The sequence below is a fragment of the Marmota flaviventris genome, chromosome 18 (assembly GCF_047511675.1).
Source record: "Marmota flaviventris isolate mMarFla1 chromosome 18, mMarFla1.hap1, whole genome shotgun sequence".
In the NCBI taxonomy this organism is placed as follows: domain Eukaryota; kingdom Metazoa; phylum Chordata; class Mammalia; order Rodentia; family Sciuridae; genus Marmota; species Marmota flaviventris.
The window spans coordinates 47,671,588-47,689,824 of record NC_092515.1 but is presented as its reverse complement, the minus strand read 5'-3'; the positions used below and the strand labels follow the sequence as shown (position 1 = coordinate 47,689,824).

At 44.0% G+C, this 18,237-nt stretch overlaps 2 protein-coding genes and 2 pseudogenes across 3 annotated transcripts; all 4 read left to right on the top strand.

Annotated features, from left to right (window-relative positions):
- The first annotated feature begins 43 nt into the window (after window positions 1-43).
- On the top strand, window positions 44-10,579 carry Chtf8 (chromosome transmission fidelity factor 8). 2 transcript variants are annotated; one of them, XM_071605124.1, is made up of 5 exons: window positions 47-127; window positions 7,354-7,463; window positions 9,516-9,573; window positions 9,831-9,948; window positions 10,355-10,579. In XM_071605124.1, exons 3-5 carry the CDS (start codon window positions 9,551-9,553, stop codon window positions 10,577-10,579), a joined length of 366 nt encoding a protein of 121 aa, XP_071461225.1. In that variant the 5' UTR covers window positions 47-127; window positions 7,354-7,463; window positions 9,516-9,550. The 2 variants fall into 2 exon arrangements, with proteins under 2 accessions (XP_027789116.1, XP_071461225.1); XM_027933315.3 differs by lacking the exon at window positions 7,354-7,463 and having other exon boundaries at window positions 44-127.
- Derpc (DERPC proline and glycine rich nuclear protein) lies at window positions 10,576-12,217 on the top strand. The gene has a single exon (XM_071605123.1). It carries the CDS (start codon window positions 10,576-10,578, stop codon window positions 12,196-12,198), a length of 1,623 nt encoding a protein of 540 aa, XP_071461224.1. The 3' UTR covers window positions 12,199-12,217.
- A 2,278-nt stretch (window positions 12,218-14,495) lies between these two features.
- Window positions 14,496-15,615, top strand: LOC139701334 (U4/U6.U5 tri-snRNP-associated protein 1-like; annotated as a pseudogene).
- On the top strand, window positions 15,615-16,516 carry LOC114090927 (U4/U6.U5 tri-snRNP-associated protein 1 pseudogene; annotated as a pseudogene).
- Window positions 16,517-18,237: the final 1,721 nt, after the last annotated feature.

Below are 18,237 nucleotides of genomic sequence, written 5' to 3'. Positions count from 1 at the left end.
CCCGGAAATGCTCCCGGCTCGAGGCCGGAAGTGCGCAGGCAGTGCTCGCGGCGGCGGCGACGGCGGCGGGAGGTTCGGTTGTCGCCCGTTGGCCGCGCGGCGCCGCGCTCGGCGGCCGCCATTGCAGGTCAGGCCGCGGGCGGGGGGCGCGGGAGGCTGTGGGGAGTGAAGCCCGAGTCGGAGACGGGGGCGAGGGCGCGAGGGAGCGGAAAGCTAGGGAGCCGGGGCCGGGCGGGGCGCGCGACTCCGGGAGAAGAATGGCGAGCCGAGGGGCGGGGAGCGGCAGGGCGGGGGAGGGGCGGCAGGACAAGGGGAGGGAAGCGGGGAGGCAGCACAGGGGTGGGGGTGAACCCACCCTGGCCCGGGGGCGGGAGGGCCGAGAGATGTGGGGGCAGGGAGCAGTGGGGAGACGGAAGGCGGAGGGAGGGAAGGAAGGAAGGGAACTAGCGGGGCGGAGGGGGAGAAGAGCGGAAAGGGTGGCCTAGCGCGGGCGGAGGACGGAGAAGGGGGCGGCGCGGGCCTGGACCTCGAGGTATGTGCGGGAAGGGGCTCTTCCCCGGGTCGGGAGGGAGCCTAGATCGCGAGGCTTGCTGGAGCGGAATGGAACCTGAACCCAGAAAGTAGCGGGAATAGCGACTTTGCGGGGCGGGGGGTGGGTGCTAGAATTGTGAGGTTTGTTCTAAGGGACATTTTAAATCATGTGGGTTGGAGAGGCTGTTGGAAGAGATGAAGATTGGAGGGTGATTGGAGAGCAATTCCAGGTTCTTTTGTGGGTGGAGTGAAGCCGAGAGATGAGTGGGGTGGGGTCCTGGAGAAGCTTAGAATTTCATGAACATTTTGGATAATGAGGGTGGTAGAGGAAGGTCGTTTAAAAAGGAATCTTTGGGTAGAGGGTGAATGATAAGGAAGACCACTCCAATGGGGTGTGTAGAGGAAGACAGTTTAAGGAACTGGAAGGGAAGAATAGTTTCAGTGGCTGGAAAGTGAAGGGGTTAAACATGTTGGCAGATCTGTAAAAGTCTGGGGTAGTTGGGAGCGGGTTGGAGAAGGAGGAGGAGAGCGGATTGAGGAGTTCCAGAAAGTGGACAAGTGGACGGGACTAGAAATAGGGAAATGTTCGTAGCTCTAGTTGAAAGAGTGGAAGGGGGCCAAGGGTGGCAAAGGTGGGGGGAAATGGGAGGAGAATCCATCAGGAGGAAAACCCTATGATGGGCTAGAAAGTAAGGGGGTTGGGGAGAGATAGGGTATTGTGGCAATAAGAGGAGGAAAGGTTGACATGGGGCTGCAGAGTAGCAGAAGATGGAGAAAACTGGAGTAACTCAAATCGCCTGAAGCCATCTTTTTCACCCATTGTCTACAAATACCAGTAATTGATTCCCTCCAACATGGGAATCCTAAAATGTGATGGCAAAGTACCACGTGTATGCATAGTATGTGCACATGTTTTTGAACACACTCTTCACTAATGAAAAGTTTGGAAGCATTCAGTTCCACCTATCCTCCATAGTCCCTTTTTGGAAGGGAACAAGCATCTCATTTAAAAACAGGATTTTAGACTTAGTAACATAATAAGCCTGTCAAGAGACAATATCCCCTTGGAAACTAAGACCAGTCCCTTCAGTCACAAAACCACAATAACACTGCTAATAAAGGTAATCTATATTCAGTTGTATGTAAAAACTTTTTCAGTTGTTCATTTGGTGCAAAGGCACATAGAAAAAATAATCATGGTATTCAAAGAAATTACTTTCCAAAAAAATTACTTTCTAAAGCAGTCTGAACCTGGCTGCAGTGTATGAGTTGTTCTTATAATGTAAATTCAATCTTATTCTGATAACCTGCTGCTTTTATAGGATGTTTGTAAACATCCTATAAAACATTGTAAACATTAAAACATAATTGCATATTGTAGTGTGAGGACATTCTATTAGACATACCAAGAAAATGCCAAGTTCATTCTGGTAATCAATAGCTTGACCCTAAAGACTTACTTTTTGTGTTGGGCATTGTGCTGAAAGATGTACATCCATTATTTTATTCTTACAACATACTTTAGAGATAGGTGGTTTTATGCCCAATCTATTGGTAGAGAAATTTACAAGGTTAAATTATCCATTGTCTTAGGATAGGTGGCATAGCATTCAGGTTAATCTGACAAGTATATTGTATCCCTAAACAAAACGTAGACCCTGGGACCAGACAAAAGCTCAATAAGTGCGCTTGGCTTGGCAATTTGCAGATGCATTTTGTGTCACATATTCAAAATTGGTAGAGCACATGCTTACCAGGCTCAAGGTCCTGGGTTCAGTCCTACACACCAAAAAAATAAACATAAAATGATTGGAAATGTTCTAATGAGAACCTATAAAATGTTTGGCTCTGGGAAAATTTATTTGTATTTAGGTCAAATCATTGGGTCAGAGCCCTTTATTTTTCTACTAATTGTATGTTTAATTAGATACACACTTCTGCCAAATTTTATTTTGGAAGCAATTACCATTATGAGGATCTTTGATCAGGTTTTTTTCTCAAAAGTCAGATGTTAGCAATCTTTTAACAAATACTTAAATTATTCAGAGAGCAAAGGATAAGATGATTGAGATTTGTCAAAAGTTAAATGAATCAATGGCATAGAAGGTCCTTCTACCATATTTTTCCTCACACTAATGAGCAGAGGTTTAGGACAAAGTTTTGAATTCTGAAAGTGGCATTAAATCAATTTCTCTACATATTGGATAAGATAAAGCAAGCTTGTTTTTTGGTTTTTTTAGGTACCAGGGATTGAACTCAGAGGCACTTGACCACTGAGTCACATCCCCAGCCCTATTTTGTATTTAGAGAGGGTCTCATTAAGTTGCTTAGTGCCTCACTTTTGCTGAGGCTAGCTTTGAACTGGGTGGTCTTCCTGCCTCAGCCTTCAGAGCTGCTGGGATTACAGACTTTTGCTATCTTGCCTGGCTAAGCTTGTTTTTAACTGCCTATCCTATAGATGTGTTAGCTACTTCTGTGGCAGGTTATAAAGTTACTTATTTGCTATTTTGTAAGAGATGCTGTGAAAATGAGGCTAATAATTGTAAAGCAACCAGATCTTCTATAGAAGTAGCACATGAAAGGGTGAATAGAGGAGTTAGAGGCCACATTCTAACTCTGCCACTTATGGGTGTGTGACCATTTGCCTGAACTTCAGCTTTTTAAACCTGTTTCCTCATCTGTAAAAGGGAGTGACAAGACCATTCCTATCCCATAGAGTTGTTGTCAGGATAAAATGAGAGAATTCATTAAGTGTTCAGAAAAATTGCTGTGTGTGAAATGAGTTTAGTTTTGTCTTTTGTGTATGTATGTGTGTGTGTGTATAGTAAATAGACACAGTGCCTTTTATTTATTTATTTTTATGTGGTGCTGAGTATCGAACCCAGTGCCTCACTCCTGCTAGGTAAGCGCTGGACCACTGAGCTCCAGTGCCAGCCCTGTCTTTTGTATTTTTAATACTCTGCGTGGACTGCTCAATAAGCCCTATGGTAGTGTTTTGACTTATCAGATTTTTTGATAATAGTTACTTCCCAATAGAGTTAGAAAGAAGCCAAGTACAAATAAGACATTCCCAAATTGGTCTGATTCAAGCTTTTGGGTTTTGGTTAGGGTTCGCATTGTGAGTCTGGATTGGTTCTTTGAATGCTGTTTCCTTTGTTGCTCTGATTTGTTCAGGGACAGAGAAGCTTTACTTCCACACTAATTTAAGAACTGGGGATGATGTAGGGCAAATTTAGTTAATTTACATTTCTAGAAGCCCAAAAAAGGGGACTCTTTTTTTTTTTTTTCCTTAAACTGGGGAATTAAAATGTATGAAGTATTTTTTTTAAGAGAGATAGTCATCTGGCTAACTTTAAGAATGTAGAATAAAATTTTTAGTATTGAAGAATATTAAAAATTTTGAACATAACCTAGTTCATATGTATTTGCTATAGTGTAGTTTGATTTATTAGCCTAGAAAAATTAAGTAGAAAACTCTTTTACGTCTTATGATATTGGGAGTAAGTGGACATAATTTATTGCAGGGGAAAGAGTTTAATTTTCTCTATACCTTCCCATCTCTCCAGGACTGGACTCTAGTTATGGCTTATGAGACTGATAACCACTGAAATCTGATGAGTTTGAATGATCTTTTTGAAAAGCTACATTACAGTTACTTAATCAAACTACTCTACAGTTAGTTAATCAAACTAGAATTATTGTTTGTAACCAAAGACATATTGGTTGTAGTCAAATCTGGGATTGAACTGTCCTCTGAAGAGACTTGCTGGGGAAGCTCTCCCACTAACTCTTAGTTTTGCAATTGGATACATAGTCTGTTCTTCAAACTGCCTTCAAATGTTGCTTTTGATAGAGCTGCAGTTTCTAAACAAGCCAAATCTTCAACCAAACAACTAGAAATTGCTTTAGTTTTCTCATTGAGACTGAAGACTTTGAAATCCATTTGTTACATAGAGATTTTTCATTGTAATTTTATTGTATTTGTTATTACTAATAGGATTTGACTTGTACACATTTAAGTATTTCTTGTCCAAAATTCTTAGACCAGAGTGTTTCGAATTTTGGAGTTTTTCAGGTTTGGGAATGTTTACATAGACTTTTATTAGTTGAAAATACCTAATATGAACCCAAAATGCTCTGAAATTTGAAACTTTTTTTTCTGACCAGTGGTGCTTAACCATGGAGCCACATCCCCAACCCTTTTTACTTTTTTATTTTAAGACAGAGTCTTGCTAAGTTGCTTTGGGACTAACTAAGTTTCTGGGGCTGGCTTTGAATTTGAAATCCTCCAGCCTCAGCTTGCTGAGCTACTGGGATGACAGCTGTGTGCCATTGCGCTTGGCTCTGAAATTTGAAGTTTTTTTTGAGTACTGGCATTGTCCTCAAAAAGTTTCATATTTTAGCTGGCATAGTAGCACATGCCTATAATCCCAGAGACTGGGAAGACTGAAACAGGAGGATACAAGTTGGAGGCCATCCTCCATAGCTTAGTGAGACTTGTATCTCAAAATAAAATTAAAAATGGCTGAGGATATAGTCCTACAGTAGAGCACCCCTGGTACCATACACAAAGGTTTTGGATTTTGGAGCTTGTCAGATTTGGGGATAAAGGGATGTTCAATTTATATTATACTTCTTCCCCACTGGTTTTCTGTTTGTTTGCTTGTTGCCCACTCTCAAGGGACTGGGGACAGACTGAGCTGCATGTTCTCATATCATCTCTTACCTCCCACCCCATCCTGGGGATTGAACTAAGAGGCACTTTACCATTGAGTTATTTCCCCCTGCCTTATTTATTTATTTGTTTGTTTGTTCTAATTAGTTAACACATGACAGTAGAATGCATTTTGACACATTGTACACAAATGGAGCACCACTACTTATTCCTCTGGGTATACGTCAGATAATAATCTCACTAAGTTGTGCATGTTGGCCAATTCTTCTGTTATCAATCAGCCTCTTGAGTTGCTCAGATCACAGGTATTCACCATCATGCCCAGCTCTCACTTTTAAAATTAACTGTACCCTAAAATATGTATTTATAGTCCCTGCTGTCTCCAATATATGTATCCTCAATACGCAGCTATACCAACCTACTCCGACCATGAGGACAATTGCCTGAAAGTCCCAAGGCACAAGAAAAGGAATAATAATATTCAGGTGTTGTAGAGTATTTTAAGGCACTAAAATAGAATTTTTCAATTCATTAAAGGGATGCCTTCCCCTACATTTCTTAATAATTGGGTTAGTACTCCCTTGTGTATACATACATTATGTAAGTGTGGCTAGACTATCAGCTGGGTTTGCATTTCATTTATGTGTAAATCAGAAGCATCCCAGCTGTTCTAGTATAAGTCAAGTTTTTGTCAACTTGATTTCTTTTAGGCGCATTGCTACTTGTCTGCCAGTATTGATAGACAGGGCTTTCTCCTTCAGTACTCATTGAAGCCTCACAGATTGGTATGCAACTGCCACCCTATCCCAGGGAACAAATACTTAAAATATTTTTGTATCCACCTCTCCACACATACCAGTTCCAAGCTTGTGGCCAAAGGATGTAAAAATTGATTTTGGTTGATAGCAAATAGGTTCTGTCTCCTGCTCTGAGCTTCCCACAACACATTTATCTATGTGAATACCTTGTTGATTCTCTTTAGCCACCTTATTTTACTATAACTTATCAAGGAAAATATACAGCATGATCAGTCATCAAGAGCTTATTCATAAGAAGCCTCCAAAATCTGTTATCAAATCAAGCCTTTTTTGATTTATGGCTAATATACCTACCATTTTCTAGATTATAGTTAAAATTTTGATAAAATGCTGATTTGCTTATTCCATTCTGTTAAAAAATAATAGCTTTTTTTAGTAGAACTTGGGGTCCTTAAAGCAGTTTTATATGCGTTAAATTTAGTCATCACAGTAGTTCAGTGAGTCAGTCTAGTTGTTAGCCCATAGTCATTAAATGACTTGTGTGTGATCAAACTGTAGAGATCCATGCTCACAGGCTGGAATATGAATTTAGGCCTTATTTTGAATTATTACACTTTTGTCTTCAAGAAACCTGAGAGTTGGATGTGGCATGGTGGCACACACCTGTAATCCCAGCGACTCTGGAGGCCAAGGCAGAAGGATTGCAAGTTCAAGATTAGCCTTGGCATTTTAACAAGGCCCTACGCGCCTTAGTGAGACCCCGTCTCAAAATAAAAAAGGCTTGAGATATGGCTCAGTTGATAAGCGCCACTGGGTTTCAATCCCTAATACCAAAAAGATGTAGAAATCTGAGAGTTGGGCATTGTGGTACAGGCCCTGAGTTCCAGGTCTTAGGATGCTGAGACAGGAGGAAGTTTTAAAAGGGGCTGGGAAAAATAAAAAAAATAAAAAATAAAATAAAAGGGGCTGGGAGCCAGCCTGGAATCCCAATGACTCAAGAGGCTGATCACGGGTTTAAGATGAACTTCAGCAACTTGGTGAGACCCTGTCTCAAAAAATGGGCTGGAGATGTAGCTCAGTTGTAAAGCACCCCTGTGTTCAATCCCTGGTACAAAATAAATAAATAAAATAATTTTTAAAAGTTTTGGGTTTCATTGATGGTTATGATAGGACCTCTTAATTGGTATCAAGATCTTTGTCCTTCCAAGCTGGTGTGTCATTTTTTCTCTGGTGGGACCATTCCTGTGCAGCTACGGAAGGTCACATTTGACAATTCTGACAAGCACTTGCTTATGCTTAATGGCTTGATTTCATTCTCACTGGTTGTACTTCAGTAACCTCATATGCAAAATAGGTATATGATTTTTTTTTAATATTTTTTTTTTTTAGTTTTTGGCGGACACAACATCTTTGTTTGTATGTGGTGCTGAGGATCGAACCCGGGCCGCATGCATGCCAGGCGAGCGCTCTACCGCTTGAGCCATATCCCCAGCCCCTAGGTATATGATTTATGTCATAAAGTTGTCTTATTGAATGTGACACTATCTACCTATACGCACAGAGTCTGGTCCATAATGAAAATTCAAAACATGTTAGTTGCTATTTCTGTTTGAAGTCTAGTGAATTAACCATCTTCAATGTTTCCAGTACGTTTGGTGCTCTGAGAGTAAGGGTTCTCCCATCACATAAGACTACTGGCAAGGGCTGGGGCTGTAGCTCAGTGGTAGAGCGCTTGCACCACATGAAAATTAATAAAATAAAGATATTTTTTTTAAAAAGGACTACTGGGGGTGGTGGCACATGCCTGTAATCCCAGTGGCTTTGGAGGCTGAGGCAGGGGGATTGCAAGTTCAAAGCCAACCTTAGCAATTTAGTGAGGCCCTAAGCAGCTCAGCAAGACCCTGTCTCTCAATATATGCAAAAAAGTCTGGGGATGTGGCTCACTGATTCAATCCCTGGCATGAAAAACAAAACAAAAAGACTATTGGCAGTATCCCTTTCTCTGGAGATCCAAAATGAAGAGAAACACTAATAAACCTGTTTAGTATTTTAATCAGGTGCTTACTGAGTTTGGGCAATTAAACCTATTAACTTCCCTCAAGTTGATAAACACTGGACTGATAACCTTCCACTAAACTCCATATGTACATTTGAAAGATTTAGAGATTGTAGTTTTGGTCCCTCTTCCCCTTAATCCCTGTGAATTCAACCCTTCACAAGTGCAAGTGAAGCTATTTGTCTTAAGGCAAAACCGTCCCAACTTTATCTTGTAGAGTACTCCCAACTTGCCACCAGGTGGTGCTATTGTATAAAATGAAAGTATATAAATGTTGGAATATTTTTATATCTAAGTGAAAGGTGGCCAAAGCATTTGTTAAAAGTTACACCAGAGGTCAGCTTAACAAGGGCTGGGGTTGTAACTCAGTGGTAGAGTGCTTGCCTAGCACACTTGAGGCACTGGGTTTGATCCCCAGCACCAGTAAATTTGAGAAAAATAAAGGTATTGTGTCCATCTACAACTAAAAATATACTTTTTAAAAAAAAAAAAAAAAAAAAGCTTTAACATCATGGGTGCTGTATAAATGCATGTAATCCCAGCAGCTTGGGAGGCTGAGACAGGAGTGTCATGAGTTCAGAGCCAATCTCAGCAACTTGGCGAGACCCTGTCTGTAAAAAAAAAAGTAAAAAAGGGCTGAGGATGTGGTTCAGTAATTAAGCCCCCTTGAGTTCAATCCCTCAACCAAAAAATAAAAGAAGTCAGCTTACTAACATAAATGCAGTGGTGTGTAGCCAGTAATATCAGCAGTTTGGGAGGATAATAAGTTCAAGCTCAGCCCGGGCAACTTAGTAAGACCCTGTCTCAAAAAGGCTTGGGGATATAGTTCAGTGGTAGAACATCGCTGGGTTCTAAACCTAGTATTGGGGGATAAAAAGTAGTTTACCATTCACTGGTTTTGGCAGAAGGACTTTTTCCAGTTGTGATTTTATTTTTAGTTAAAGAAAGGCTCTCTCAACCTAGAAATTAAAGGTAACCCAGTGGTAGATGTGACATTTATATCATCACCAATGAAAAAAATTAAGACCTAACAATTCTTTAGTTTTTTAGAGGCATGCAGAGTAGAAAATAGAGTATCCTTGAGAAAGGCAAGTGAACAAGATTCAAGAGTGGTCTCTGTGGTGTGTATCCTGGGTTCATATTCTGTTTGACTTAGTAGCTTTGCAACCTTGAGCACAATTGTGATACCTATTATTTTTCCATTCTGTAGTTGACGGTGATGTGTGTGTGTGTGTGTGTGTTTAAGATTGAACTCAGGGCCTTGTGCCTTTACCACTGAGCCATATCAACAGGTTGCTGTTGATGATCTCCAGCAACCTTGTCTGTGTACAGAAAAAGAAAACTTAACTTTTATGGCATTGGTATGGAACAGAGTAATGTGTTTAAAGCATTAGGAAATGCCTACCTAATACACAAGTGGTAAATACGAGCTGTCATTTTGTCATTGGCTATCATTTTTTTCCTAAATATTTTTTTTTTCTGTTTTTCTCTACAGTTTATTTTCAGTTGCTTTTTAAAGAAGGAAAGCTCATGGTGCAAATTGTTATTTCCAGGTGAGTACATTTTGAGGTTTTACTTAGCTTGAATAATTAGGGCTATATAGGTTTCATGTCTTTCTGGAAGAATCAGGGTCCTCAGGTGCATCTTGCATTGATGTTTGCATTCACATCTATAGTTGAGTGCCTAGCACTGCCCAGTTTCCCAAGAACTTGTGCTCAACAGAATCTCTTTGGGCCTCGAATGGTGGTGTAGGACACTACTCATCCTTCACCCCTCAAAAATATTGTAACCGCCAGCCCTTTGCTTGCAGTGCGGGGGCTGGAGGCCTGGCAGAATGGGTGCTGATGGAGCTACAGGGGGAGATCGAGGCTCGCTACAGCACTGGATTAGCTGGAAACCTCCTGGGAGACCTACATTACACCACTGAGGTGAGGGGGCTTTTCTTTCCCTGCCTAATGCCTCAGGAAAGCGAGCTACACCAAGGTGGTGCTCCCAGGATCCAAAGTGAGGACTGCCCTCAGGTTTGTTATTCAAGATCTAGCTAATCTGCAGAGCTATCTGCTTGTTCTTCCCCCACCTCTGCAGTAACAGGGAAATTTAGCTTTGGGTTTTCTAGAAAGGTAACATTTCTGAAAGTAGAAATTCTCCTACATGGGGCTAGAAAGAAATAAAAAGGGGATAAGGGTGGGTCATCCATTGTGGCTGATCAACAGTGGTAGAGCCAAACCAGGGAATAGAGGTGCTGCCATTGTCTGCCAAGAGCAGCTTTAAAAGGCACCAGAGTTGAATGGCCTTGCCCTGAACCTCAGGCATCTCATTCTTGTTCTGCCTAAGGGAATCCCTGTGCTGATCGTGGGACATCATATCCTGTATGGGAAAATCATCCATCTGGAGAAACCTTTTGCGGTCCTTGTCAAACACGCTCCTGGGGAGCAGGACTATGATGAGCTTAGCCACGAGACTGGCACCCGGTACCTGGTGACGGCACTCATCAAAAACAAGATCCTTTTCAAAACCCGCCCCAAGCCCATTATCACCAACATCCCCAAGAAAGTATGAAAGAACCCCGGATTTTCCCTAGAGAGCGGCCAACTCCTTGGACTCGTGCTCCACTGCCACCTCGAGGACGGCTCGACGGTTCCCTGGGACCACAGGGGGGTCCTATTCTGAACGCAGGCCACCCACTGGGTGTGAACTCGGATCCTTTCCTTATGGCAACTGGTTCTCTTGGTGGAAATCTGGCCCCATTTCCAAGGAACCCATCTCCTTTTCCATCTTCATCAGGCCCATTGGCATCAAATCCAGCACCTTTCCCTGCTGGTGCTCGTGACCCAAGCATGGCTTCTTTTCCAAGAGGGATGAATCCTGCTGGCACAGGCACAGTTTCTTTTCCAAGGCCCGGTGGCCTCTTGGGCCCAGGACCAGGACCAACTCTAAACCCTAGAACAGGGGCACTCCCAGGCCCAGGGCCTATGTCTAACCCCAGGTTAGGAGGTTTCCCAGGCCCAGGTCCTATGTCTAACCCAAGGGCAGGTGGTCTCCTGGGAGCAAGTCCTGACCCTAGAAGTGGTGGCTCCTTAGGCCCTGGATCTGTACCCAACCTGAGAGCAGGTGGCTTGATACCTTCTGGGAATGGTCCTCCCAATCCTAGGCCAGTTAGCCTTGGTCCTGGACCAAGTCCCAATCTGAGATCAGGGTTTTTAGGTACAAATCCTGCCCCTAGGTCAGGTATGTTTCCAGGCCCAAGCCTTGGGCCCAACCCACGAACAAGTGGCATGGGTCCAGGTCTTGGTCCTAACCCAAGGGCTGGAGGCCTAGGCCAAGGCCCAAATATAGACACCAGAACAGGTGGCCTTTTGGGTACAGGATCTAGTCTTAACTTAAGAATGGCTGGACCTCAAGGCCTAGATCTTGCCCCCATTCTAAGAGCAGCAGGTCTTTTAGGAGCAAATTCAGCTTCTTTCTCACAGGCTTCTGGAAACATGGGTGCAAGCCCATCCACCATGGCAAGAGTGCCTGGCCCTGTAGGCCCAAACATGGGTCCTAGCTCTCGTGGAATTGGCCTCTCAGGGCCAAATCCATCTCCCATGTCAAGGGCTCCTGGCCCTATAGGCCCTAATTCAGCTCATTTTTCAAGGCCAGGTGGCCCAATGGGAGTAAATGCCAGTCCCTTTCCAAGGGGAACAGGTTCAGGAGGACTGAACCCAGCTGCCTTCTCTCAGTCTTCTGGGACATTGGCTTCCAACCCAGGTACCTTCCAAAGGTCTGCTGGCCTCCAGGGCTCAAGTCCTACAATTTTCCCAAGAGCCTCTGGGCCACTTGGCCCCAACCCAGCCAACTTCCCAAGGGCCACTGGCCTTCAGGGTCCAAGTCCAGCTGCCTTCCCAAGATCTACTGGTCCATTAGGCCCAGGTCAAGTTGCTTTCCCCAGGTCAGCTGCTGGACCCTTGGGTTCTTCTCCAGCAGGCCCTGTAGGTATCAACCCAGCCCCTTTTGCAAGGCCAACTGGGACCCTGGGTCTAAACCCAGCCTCCTTTCCAAGGATGAATGGCCCTGCAGGTAAGAATTTGGTCCCATTTCCTAGAGTGGGGAGCCTCCCTGGCACAAACCCAGCTGCTTTCCCCAGACCAGGTGGTCCAATGGCTGCAATGTACCCAAATGGAATGTTACCCCCTTAAACACCACTTTCTCTCCAGGACCACCTTGTTTTCCAGGCACTGTGGTTTTGGTTAGGGACTATCTCTTAGGTAAAAGGGTTGATATGGAGCTACTGTCTGAAGAACATAGCTGGGGCTCAAGTTCAAATGAGCCATTTTTTCCTCTGCTTTTTTTTTTTTTTTTTTGACTGAAAGTGAAATGTTATTTGTGGGACACTTTGACTTTGGCAGGAGGGAATGATCCTAGCCTCAAGAGAAAGAATCTCCGGCCTTCCAGAAACCTGCTGTGCTTTTGTCCCACAGCTTTCTGCCCCTTGTTTCTTACTAGTTTCTTGAATTGTTCTTGTGGACTTTTCCTCAGGGATACATTGGCCTGCAGGTCCCAATTCGTGTGTATTCCCCTGCTCCCCACTGGAGAATCAGCTCACTGCTTTCTAGAGATGTGGCATTGGTGAATGAACCATGCATCAGTAGCTCTGACCTGGGCAGCTTGGACCTGGTCATCTTCTACTGCCAGACCTTTCCTTGGGGGCTTGAACACAGAGCACAGGGAGGTGGACAACGACTTCACGGACCCACCAAATAAATTTCTGCTTGAGTGGCTGGGCCTGCAGCTCCTTTCTCCTGGGACTTAGAGACAGCTGGATTTAAAGACTCCTCTGCTTATCCAGCTCCCTCTCCACTGGTACTCCCAATCAAAGAACCTCAAGATTTAAACTGATGTGGGTGGGAATATAGGAATTGGGGTGGGGGTGGGGATGAAGGGGAGAAATCACTGTGCTTCGTTCAGCCTGACGTGAAGGATGGTTGGTGTTTTTCCCACAATGTATCTTTTCTTACTGTTTCTCTAATAAATGGGATGAGAGGGCTTCTGCTATCAATCCATTTTGTTACCTGTTCCACAGAGAGAGGTTACCTGTTTTTCATTATTTCAGCTTGTTACCTGTGTTACCTGCCCCCTAAAATGCTTCCACTCAAGGAGTAAGGAATCTTTGGTTTTTAGGTCACTCACTCATTTGCCAGTTATTTCACCATAGACCCTGCCTCACCTCTACAATAAAAGCCCTTGTGGGTGTGTAGTTATCAACATAGGCCAACTATATTCCCCATGTCAAGTCAGCTATAACAACTTACCTGCTTTCGAGTTCCACTGATTAAACTGTTTCAACTTCAGTCCTTTTGATGCTAGAATAAAGGGCCAATTTTATTAAGTACAAAGAGGAAGTAGCTAAAGGAGCCTTACTCTTATGGTTTGGGTACGAAATGTCCCTCAAAAGCTCTTGTGTTAAAAGCTTATTCCCCAGTGCAGCAGTGTTTGGAGGTATAATGTGGTTGTATCATGAAAGCTCTAACCTCATCAGTGGACTAGTTTACTGATGGATTGGGGGTGGGGGGAATGGGGATTGAACCCAGGGACACTGAACCACATCCTTGCTCTCCCTCCCCCCTTCTTTTTTTTTTTTTTGAGAAAGGGTGCTAAGTTGCTTAAAGTCTCACTAAATTGCTGAGTCTGGCTTTGAACTTGCAGTCCCTCATGCCTCGGCCTCCTGATTCACTGGGATTATAAGGCATGGCCACCATGCCCAGCAGATTCACAGTTTAATTGGCTATTGGGAAGTGGTGGAAACTTTAGGAGGTGGGATCTAGTTGAAGGAAGGAGATTACTGTGGGTAAACCTTTGAAGGGTGTATTTTGTCCAGACCCCTTCTTTGGATTTCTTTGCTTCCCAGCAGCCATGAGGTGAACAACTTTACCCACTCCCCACGTGACCCCCACCATGTTATTCTGCCTCACCACATCCCCAGAAACAGTGGAGCCAAGCAACCATGGTCTGAAACTTATGAAATCTAAAGCTGATTTATGTCAGGGGTTTCAGCACATAAATGGAAAGCTAACAGCAACATTACATGAATCTTTATTTTGACAAATAAGTGCAGTATAAAATTTTTGACCTGAAAAATTAAGGGGAAAAAAAGGCTCCAAGGCAATTGACAGAAGCAGCCCTTCTTGGTTTCCAGCCACAAACAGGACAGCACCTGTCATGTGACCCAGAAGTGTTCCCATTTTGTGTCCGAGGCTTTGGAGGCCAGGCTCCAGGCTGATGCAGCACCATGGGGTTGTCAAGAAGCACCAGGAGTGAAAGATGCAGCAGGATCTTGGAGGCTGTGGGCACCCAGTATGGGACTGGTAGCAGCATTGGGGGAGGGTGAATGTGAGAGTAACTGACACAGGGCAGAAGCCAGGCTCACTGCAGCACCCAAGTAGGAACAGCAGCCAGGCCAAGACCTTAAAAAGGGATATGAAGCAGGAGTAGCACAATGATAGCTACAAGGCTGCTGCCATCTGTAAAACTAGTGCTGAAGGTGCCTCAGCAGTCAGTATCAAGAAGAACAATAAACTTGGGCAAAGCTTGGGCTGAAACCCTTGGAGGTCAATTCCATCAAGAAAGAGGTGGGCACCAAGGAATCTGTGGCAATCGATGTCATCAACCCCATGACCTTGTGACAGCAAGAGGAGCTGTAGAAGCAAGTAGCTGCCAAGGAGAAGCATCTGCTGGATCAAAAGTTGGAAAACTGTGTATGATGGTACATGCCTGTAATCCCAGCTGCTGAGAAGGCTGAGGCAGGAGACTTGCAAGTTCAAGACCAGCCCAGGCAATTTAGTGAGACCCTGTCACAAAATTCAAAATTAAAAAAAGCTAGGGATGTAGCCGAGTGGTAGAGTACCCCTGGGTTCAATCCCCAGTACTAAAGCAGGTAATCACAGTTGAAGAAGATAAAGACACTGAGGGAGGATGAATCCTGGCTTGACACCACAACCTGTCACAGCTGCAGAAGAACTTAACAGAGAACAGGACTGAGTTGCTGGAAGAAATGGATCAAGTCTGGTGTCAGTACTCTGGAGGAAGAGGAATTTAGGCAGAGTTGACCAGACCCACAGGGCCTCACTGTGGAGTGTGCCATTGATTCCTTTCAAGAGGGGATGGGTGTAGTCTACCCTTAAGGATAGAAGTGTGTTAGTGAAGGAGGAAGATGTGCTAGTGAACTTGAACCTGGTAGATAAGCAGAAGGCAGAGAAGAAGCAGTCTATCTGCTTCCCTCATGCAGAGAAGAGAACATGGACTTGGCACAGCAAAAACCTCGGTCTGGTCTGGCCAAGTTCAGTGAGTAGCTGGAGGGGGTGCGGTTACAGTCCCATTTGGACCAGGGCTTGTATGGTCAACAAACTTTGGGAACTGACTGGAAGAGGTCTGGGCTTGGCAGGGCTCTGGTTTGCCTCTGAATACTTCACACCTAAAAAAAAAAAAAAAAAAAACTAAGCCAAGGGTGAAGAAAATCTGCCAAGGAAAAGGAGGTGGTAATATAAGCTTGCTATCTTTTGGGGGACTAGACTTATGCTGGAGACTTTGGTTCTAGACTGCAGGGCCAGGGTTGGTAATGAGTGCCCACAGCAGAGTAGGTAGCCCCAGAGGATAAGGAGCCTGTGTCCCAGCCCCCTCCATTGGATACCACCTCATGGAGAAATGGACATCACCTCCAAGAGAGTGGTGAGAAGGTGGTAGAGATTGAAGAAACAAAGTGGATTCCCAAGCGGAATAGGACCATCCTGTTTAATGCCACCTTGGAGTTTTATCGTACCTTTGGTGAGATACCCACCTATTGTCTGGCTGTCAATCAGAAGGAGCTCAAGGACTGAATGAGACTAGAAGCAATGGTGGCTCTGATTCAGACACAAAAGTTAGAACATTGACTAGAGCAGCCAATCTAGATGAGAAGCCACCACCATTCTGAACCAGGCCTCTATTGTGAACAGAGGTCTGGCCACTGTGTCAGAATAAAAGGTTGCTATAGACAACAGTGTAGAAGTGATGCTGGTGAAGGCCCCCAATAAGTCCCTGTCCTCAAGGTATACTGTACTGAGGAGAAAATGGCCAGAGAAAAGGAAAACTGGTGGGAGGAGTACCATGGCTTCACGCAGGACTTCAAAGAGGATGACTACAAGCCTGATGTGAAGATTGGGCACATGGATGAGATGGACTGGAAACACACACCCAAGGAGGCTTTCTGGCACCTGTCCTACCATTTCTATGGGAGGGATTCAAGCAAGATGAAGATGGAATGGTGATGAAAAAGCTGAACAAGGATGTGGCTTCTGAAGAGCTCCAGCAACATGCCCTTGGGTACCATGGCTTTAAGAAAAGCAGAAGTCCCAGAAGATACTATACATTAGGCTTAGTGACATCAGCAAGAATAGAAACATGAACACCATCACCAAGTGGAGCTGCATCCCTTCTAATCCCTTCCCAACTTTGAAGTTCCCTTATTTAAAAAGCAGGTAAAAATAAATATGTTTACAAATTATTGTGAAAATAATACAAAAGAAGATTACATTTCTCTATGAGGAAAAAACAAAATGTGTTCAGTAATATAAAGGCTCTTCCCTTGCAAGAAACGGGGATAAAGCTGGAGACCCAGTTTGGTTTTGTTGCTGAAAAATGTACAAAATAACTTAGAAAAACCAGTCGAGGTCAAACGTTGTGAGCACGATACCTATACTTGTCTTCTTCTGGTCTGAGGAAAGGTGACCACAGTGCAAGGCAGAGCTGATGGTAGGACAGTCAGGAGTTTTCCATCCAGAGTCCATCATCCTGCATTAACCTTCAAGTAAAAGCTGAAGAAAAACAAGCCCTTAGTGAAGTCTGAGCTCTGCAGTTGGCTGACCGGATTTCCTCCATTGTAATGCTCAAAATAGTTTACTTCTTGGCCAGCAGAAGCACGGAAGAGCCTAGAATGCCTTTGGCAAATGCCTGCTGCTTCCCAGTTATCAATCCTGGGCTTGACATTAACCAGCAGTTTTATTAGAAACTTGAGGTCTGTGTTATATAGCAACTCTTGGCTACACCTGGAAAACCCTTGAGCTCATGGAAGGAGGAGGAAAGCACCAGGGTTTGCCCATCTATAGTTCAGAGCACACTTTGTTCCTTTGTACAAAAGCACCTGGGTACACTGGAGGATTGCCCCTTCAACTACTTTACCTTAGTGTTTGTTCTGAGAGGTTAGCTGGCTTCCCTGGAAAAGGGCATTCAGAAAGACAGCAAGTAGACAACTCTTAAGTCAAAGGCTTAGTCAATCCCAGGTACAAAACCAAAAGCTGAACACAGTCTATTGCAAATCACTAGAAAATTGCTTCCCCTCACTCCCAAAGGCAGAGAAATAAAACAGTCCTGGGGCTGTATGAGAGAAAGCAAGAACCTTAGTATATAGGACCCAATTCCATCTCCTAGTTTGCTTTCTGTTCCAAAGCAAGCAACTGCAGTAGTGACAGTCCATAAACTGGCTGTAAGATTTCCCCGGAGAAGCTGCTGAAGAAATGAACAGTCTCAAAGATGACCAGCTTGAATTCAAGGGTTAGGGTTCACTTTGACAACACTGAATAGCTTTCTGTTGGAGATGATTGTCGAGAACAGTAACTTGAAAGTCATCCATGCTCACAGGCTGTCAAGTAATTGATCCAGTTCCAAGATGGTAGCTAGTTTGATCAGAGGCTTCCGATATTCTTCTAGTATGTGCAGAAAGCAGTCATGCCTAATGCACAGGGTCCTATAAGAGCCCTAGGTGCCATCTTAAGAAACTTACCCATGATAATGAGGATGGAAGAGGTAACTCATTTCATACCCCCCAAAAAATGTGCCTTTGAAGAAAGTGAAGTAAGGAGGATGTAACATCTAGCCTTAGATCAGAGCTGAAACTGAGAGGAATTCAGGAGGGTACAGATTGAAATACCCAAAACCTCACTTCCTTTTGAACACATAGGGGTTTGATCTTCCTGGTAGTTGGCTAAAACATTTTTATCTGCCCAGCAGAGATCATAGCAAGGTTAAAGTCCATCTAGAAGTCTAAGCAGTTTTCCATGTGGAATACCTTCAGCCCAAGGCTTCCATATAATCCCATGGTCTTTAGCACCAACACTCTCTTTTCCTCCTGGCAACATTTCCTTTTTAATAATGCACTTTTAAAAGCAGTTCAGTGCTGGCTTGGCTCATCCATGGGATGTGGAGAT

Bases quoted from the DNA above. Each gene is read 5' to 3' on its own strand.
- Chtf8 (XM_027933315.3), top strand. From the start codon at position 9,551: ATGGTGCAAATTGTTATTTCCAG. The intron at 9,574-9,830 runs GTGAGTACATTT...CTTTGCTTGCAG, and splicing joins GTGCAAATTGTTATTTCCAG to TGCGGGGGCTGGAGGCCTGG. The intron at 9,949-10,354 runs GTGAGGGGGCTT...GTTCTGCCTAAG, and splicing joins ACCTACATTACACCACTGAG to GGAATCCCTGTGCTGATCGT.
- Derpc (XM_071605123.1), top strand. From the start codon at position 10,576: ATGAAAGAACCCCGGATTTTCCCTAGAGAGCGGCCAACTCCTTGGACT.